The following is a 6,656-nucleotide window of genomic DNA, read 5'->3' on the forward strand; positions in this document are numbered from 1 at the left end:
CCTTTCATTCATTCCTACGGATTGTCTTAAGGAATAAGCACGAAGTCTATCGCTGTCAGGGTTTATACAATAGGCACTAAGTCCATAGCTGTCGAGGTTATTTGTTAGGCACTAAGCCCATAGCTGCCGGAGTTTATCTCTTTTATTGACAATATTATTTTAGGGAGTCCAGCCACAATACATGTCAATGGGATTTTAGAGTACATCTGATGAACATATTATTCACAACACCTATAGGTTGCGAGCCTACTAGTGTTCCACTGGACTGTCTAGAATGGTCCGTGGTTGTCATCTATACTCTGTTAGATGACTGGGTCATCGCTTCTCATAATCTTTTACCTCTCGTCATCTATATCATCTTTCATCTCTCATCATTCAGCTCATCTTTCATCTCTCATCTCATCTCTAATCTACCCATTTTTACCCATCATAATTAAAGGTATAAAATATGTATACAATTTAAATCGAATAAAACATGTATATTTTGTTCATCCAACATAGATATCAAGAACACAGATAATATGCACACATAGCACATAATTTATATTAAATACTTCATATCTATGTTTAAGATGAAAGTAACTATGCACTCACCTGATTAGTTAATGAAAACTAACTACTATTATGGTTCCAAGCTCAACACTGTTTGCCAACTTATTATATTGCCTAAAACATCTAATATGTGAAATAATATCTAAAAATAAATTCTTGAAAGACTTTTGTTGATATATGAAAATAATTCAAGATGTTGCTATTTATACTACAATGCAAATCGCCTATCTCTTATCTTTCGTACGGTTTAAAATGCTTACTCATTTAAAATTCTTGACACGTATAACTCTAGTTAGAAGAGTTAACAAAAAAACAAAACACGTATACCTTTTTATTAAATGAAGTTGTACGATCACATATTTAAACAATACGTGTTATTTTTAGTTAATAAAATATCGTATATTTCTTACACCTATGTTGGTTTGCAATTCACAAATCAATTATAGTTACATTTATGGTTCTCCAGTTATTCTTGTATTAACATAATATATCCTTCAAGTTACGCTATAGTCCCTTAACTATTTATTAATAAAATCATTATACCCTTTATAATAAAATCTTATCCAAATTTATATTCAATAACTAACGTCGTAAAAAGTACTCGGTCAATTATTATTGAAAAACGGGTATAACGGAAAAATTATTGTTTTATTACTTGGGTTCACCCTAAAATGTATTTAGACAAAATACGTCTTATATAGTTTGAGATTTTACAATCGTTACAATTTTCGTCAAGATTATTTATCCTAAATAACCTTCTATTTAAAAATGTTATTCTATCACTTTTCGATAAGTTTATAACAAGATTTATACAAATATTACATACCCATAATATTTGTCCACATGACACATATATAGTAAATAAGTATTTGTATAACTTGTGACGCATACGAAGAAAATTTATCGTATTTGAGAATTTTAATTATTTGATAAAACAAATATTTATTATTATTATCCCCTTAACGTTTAGTCAAACTCTCGGGCGTTACACCTAGCTCAAGAACACGATGAACGAACCCATCAGAAGCTGTCGATAGATTTATAATTTTTTATCGTAGAAAATGAAGACGATGAATTATTTTCTAGGTTTGAGGTCTTGAGTTTGAAGAGAAGAAGATGAAGATGAATAATTGATTTTTAGGTTTGAGTTCTTATGTTTGAAAATTGAAATTGGGTTTATGTTTGAAATTTGTTCAGATCTAACACACAATCACACACAAATCTAAAATCATTTATGATGAATTCAATTTTTGATCTTTGTTCTTGAAGATGTTTAATATGGGTTGAAGATTTTCCGATGGAAAAACATATTAATTAAGTTTTTTTTGTTTTGTTTTTGGCTTGAGACTCGTCGTAGCTCACCAAAGCTCACAAGCTCGCTGGAAACTGATAAAGTCGTAAAGATATTTTTCTGAATACTTCAACAAATGAAAAAATATCGAAAAGGAAAACACACCCACTAAAAAGTGATTATCCTTTTTATTTTATTAATGGAAGAAAACTATTGACCATTTATAACTCTCCCTGTCAACCCCACCACCATTTTCCATTACACATGACTGACACACTATCCTCTCTCATATATTTATGCATCTCTTTCCTTTACAGATAAAAGTGCTTTGCTTGTTAGGTGAACCAGGCCTCGCTATCTTTTCTCTCCAGATCTCTTCTTTTCTTTCTGAGCACTGCCCCTTTTAGCAGCTCCCCTTTTCTCTTCTGTTGTAAATGCAACTTCTTTGTTGTTATTATTGTTATTTCTAACATCTATGGGGAAGAAAAGTGGATCCTCATGGCTCACCGCTGTTAAAAGGGCTTTCCGATCTCCTAGCAAAGATTCCGATAAAAAGACTCAAAGAAGAAATCATGATACTCAAGCTCAAGATCTTGACGAGGAAGACGACAAGGTTCCTTTTTTTTTTTTCCCCTTTCATCATTCATGTCCTGCTCTTGTACTAATTAAATGGATTAATTTCTCCATAAATTCAGAAAAGGGAAAAGAGAAGATGGCTATTCCGGAAGCCCACCAGCGTCCATGAAAATGCAACAGTACAATCAACCCAGCAAGCCAAGATGAGTAATTTGAGCGGCGGCCGAGTGGCTAGCGATGCCACTTGTACAGACTTTGGGGCGTCGGAACAAAAGCATGCCATTGCAGCGATGTCCACGGCTCCGGCGGCAATGGAGGTGGCTTCGATCAGTAGGCCGCCGGCTGGTCATTCAAGGGAGCACTATGCCGCTACCATCATTCAGACGTCATTCAGGGGTTATCTGGTTAGTGTCAAAACAAAGATCTATCATCTAACCATCTTAATTAATTAGCTAGCTTATGCTGTTAATTCTAGGGTCCTACATTCATTCACTGACCACATATTGAACTCATATGACGACGGTATTTTCGTGTGGCTATTACTTTTTAATTTTTGTATCCAGAATATCAAACATTTACAATCAATATTTTTGTCTTTTCAAAAGTAAATGAACTACAATCAGCCAATCAGTGTGAAAATAAAAATACTTACGGATGACAAAATAAAAAGAAATGACCACTTTATTTGAGGTTGCTAAAAAAATCCAATGGATTATTTGGAAATGATGCGGGAGTCCAAAAACGAAAGCGTTTTGGTCAAAGTTGATTTTCACACATAAGAAAATCGTGTAAAAATTAGTTGTTTAATATGCCGGACTATCTTTTTTAATTAGTTTTTCAACATTGAGTAAAAGTAAATATCTGAATACATTTTACTGGATTACGTTATACCAAAACAGAACCTTGGTATTTTACGAGGATGAAGCACATGGGAACATGCCTGTGAATGCAACAAGGGCACATGCACCCACTCAACATATTCTATTCTGGATACCCGTAATCTATCCTGTAGGAAATTAAATTCTTTCCCTGCTATATATACCATGCTTTCTATAAGGAAGCCCATTTCTTCTACCATAATAAAGTGACCAATACTTCAAAAGTTTGCATTTTGGCTTCAAACATGGATGTTATAATCAAAATCATTTCTTCTACCATAATAAAGTGACTATTTCTTCTACTTGTAGTAGATGTGTAATACTTGGCGGTTTTATAATCAAAATCAAAATTCCTAGCTCTATATATTGAATCTCCATGTTATAGTAAATATTATTTTGAAATCAATAAGCTTCTTTAATTCACCTGTGTATGTAGCAAAGTTACCCTAATATTGTGTGTTATTTATTTTTCTTCGCATCTTTAATTAAGTGTTTGTTGTTCGATAACCTAGCTAACAGTGTTTGCTTCGTAGGCCAGGAGAGCTCTTCGTGCACTCAAAGGACTGGTAAAATTGCAAGCATTAGTGAGGGGTCACAATGTGAGAAAGCAAGCCAAAATGACACTTCAATGCATGCAAGCTTTGGTTAGAGTGCAGGCTCGTGTTCTTGATCAGCGCATGAAGCAATCTGACCAATGCACTAGTCGAAAATCTACATTTAGTGACACCAACAGTGCCTGGGGCTCTCGTTATCATCAAGATATGTCTGACAGGAGATCGATGGTATGTGCCTCGTTTACCCTATATATCTATTTAACCATGCAAATGTGTTTCTGTTGGTGTGTGCTTATGAATACACTCACACACATGTATATATGTATGTATGTATGTACATAGTTGTTACATTTTGCCTTGATATGTTTCAAAAAGCTTTGTTTGGTAACTTTTAGTCTCGAGATGGAAGTAGCATTGCTGATGACTGGGATGAACGGCCACACACTATTGAGGAAGTGAAAGCAATGCTTCAAAATAGAGCTGCTAGACGCGACAAGACTTTGTCGCAAGCCTTCTCTCAAGAGGTTTGTCTTCATACATGGTAATCACTAAAATGACTGGTTGTCATATCACAAAATATCCACGTTTTGGAAAACTGTAACAAAATAACAATCCATTTTGTAAAATGAGTTTTATGAAATAATACCTTTGGTTTTTTGAAGTTACTTTATGACTACATCCCTACTCCCTACTATTTTTGACTTTTTCATTTGTTGTTTTGTGCAACTGATTTGCCAAATAACAATAAATTTACAAATTTAGAAGGGTATTCAAGATTTGCTGGAAAGGTCATCAAAGCAATTTGGCAAAGTCCATTTTGCGAAATAAATGTTTAATTCTTGATACTTTTACAAAATGTGGTGATTTCCTGATAGAACACCTCCGATCCTATTTTGGTATTTTAGTAGTAACTGCTGTTTTGGTTGTATTAAAATCAAAGAATTGTAATTGATATGCGTGATTGTTTTGTGATTAAAAGATGAGAAGAAATGGTAGGAATTCATCAATGGGCAGTGATAATGAGGTTGGCGTTGGAGAGAGGCAGCAATGGCTGGGTCCAAAAGCATGGGATAGCAGCAGGCCCATGGGAAGAGCTTCAACTGATCACAGAGATGGTGTTAAAACTGTTCAAGTGGACACCTCTCAGCCTTACTCAAGCTTACCCCCTCCTAACCATATGAGAAGATCTAGTTATCAATATCACCACCACCATAACCAACGAAATTCCCCCTCTTCTGCTTCTCCTCTCCATAGAGCCCAACACCATCAGTCCCCAGCAGTAACAGTAACACCTTCCCCATCCAAAACAAGGCCAATACAAGTCCGTTCTGCAAGCCCTCATTATGTTAGAGAAGACCGAAGCTATCACAGCACGCAAAGCCAAACACCAAGCTTAAGGTCTAACTATAGTTTCAACACGGTCATGTTGCATCATCAGCAGCAACATGCAAGGGGTTCGACAAGCGGAGGAGGAGGAGGTGCAATGCCCAATTACATGGCTGCAACCGAGTCAGCCAAGGCTAGGGTAAGGTCTCAGAGTGCACCCAGACAAAGGCCTTCGACTCCGGAGAGGGACAGATCCGGATCAGCCAAGAAGCGGCTCTCGTTCCCGGTTCCAGACCCGTATGGTGGTGGAAATGGACAGGATTTGAGGAGTCCAAGCTTTACCAGCGTCAATCAAGCATCATATGCATACATGGGGATGGGGATGGAACAGCAGTCCAATTATTCGTCGTATTATACTGAGAGCATCGCAGGTGGCGAGGTGTCTCCTTGTTCAACCACCGATCTTAGGAGGTGGACGTTGCGGTGATGAATCTAATAAAAATCTAACTTGAGTGTTGAAAGAGTAATTTAGTTTGATGATTGCTAATTCAATTAATTAGTTTTGGTCAAGTGAGAAAGGGTACGTTTGAAGTTTGGTGTGATTTAATTAATTAATTTTAATAGGGCGAGTTGCTGTTTCCAGTTTAAACTTTTGATGTAAATGCGGTCACACTCACATGCATCCTGCACATTATGTCGAATAATATTAATATAATATGTGGGTCTTGGCGGAAGGATATGATAGTAATGAATTCAAAATTGATTATGGCCTTGATTTTGCAAACACCAGCAGAGCAGAACATTTCTTTATTGGATTTTACTCCAATGAAACAGTAGTCACGTTATGTTTTCCGATAAAGTGTTACGTTTTTCAAGTAGATGTATATATGATAGAATTTATTTTGCATATATTCCACTTATCTCTGCCACTTGTCTGCTAGGTTTTGGCTGGAGCATAGTCATAGGAGGAATGAATGATACCAAATGCTCCCTTATATAGGAAAATTTGACCAAATTTGTCAAATGATCAAAATATGAAATGGGTTGATACCAAATGCTTCCTTATATAGGTCAATTTGTAAATCCTCTACTCTAATAAAACAAAACATTTATCTTACATGGCATCTTCTCCATCTATCAAAATTTCAAAGTAAAATACCTAATTTACCCTTCAGCTTTTAAAACCCCTAAACGTTGTTTACTCATCCGTTTATTCTTTAAAACTAAAATAAATCACGCCTCTATTTCCGTCAATTTGACATTCTTGATTTTGAAAACTAGATACTATTTAATTTTTAAATAAACCTTCGATTCTCATCTACTTTTCTCCAGAAATCACAACTCATCTTCCGTTAACGCATCTTCGATTCTCATCTATTTTTCTCCAGAAATCACAGCTCATCTTCCGCTAACGCATCTTCTGTTGGATGATTTAACCATGGGTTTTGGTTTTGGGTGTTTAGAAGATTAATTTCCTTT

General features: G+C 35.5%; 1 protein-coding gene across 1 annotated transcript; it reads left to right on the forward strand.

Annotated features, from left to right (window-relative positions):
• The first annotated feature begins 2,111 nt into the window (after positions 1–2,111).
• LOC111888998 (protein IQ-DOMAIN 17) lies at positions 2,112–5,961 on the forward strand. The gene is made up of 5 exons (XM_023885125.3): positions 2,112–2,456; positions 2,539–2,823; positions 3,831–4,079; positions 4,247–4,375; positions 4,831–5,961. The coding sequence occupies exons 1-5, from the start codon at positions 2,319–2,321 to the stop codon at positions 5,662–5,664; spliced, it is 1,635 nt and encodes a 544-aa protein (XP_023740893.1). The 5' UTR covers positions 2,112–2,318; the 3' UTR covers positions 5,665–5,961.
• Positions 5,962–6,656: the final 695 nt, after the last annotated feature.

The sequence above is a fragment of the Lactuca sativa genome, chromosome 7, assembly GCF_002870075.4.
Source record: "Lactuca sativa cultivar Salinas chromosome 7, Lsat_Salinas_v11, whole genome shotgun sequence".
In the NCBI taxonomy this organism is placed as follows: domain Eukaryota; kingdom Viridiplantae; phylum Streptophyta; class Magnoliopsida; order Asterales; family Asteraceae; genus Lactuca; species Lactuca sativa.

What these genes read in the sequence shown, in the direction of transcription:
- LOC111888998 (XM_023885125.3), top strand. Translation starts at nt 2,319, where the DNA reads ATGGGGAAGAAAAGTGGATCCTCATGGCTCACCGCTGTTAAAAGGGCT. An exon ending in TTGACGAGGAAGACGACAAG is followed by an intron (nt 2,457 to 2,538) that starts GTTCCTTTTTTT and finishes CCATAAATTCAG; the next exon opens with AAAAGGGAAAAGAGAAGATG. An exon ending in CGTCATTCAGGGGTTATCTG is followed by an intron (nt 2,824 to 3,830) that starts GTTAGTGTCAAA and finishes TTTGCTTCGTAG; the next exon opens with GCCAGGAGAGCTCTTCGTGC.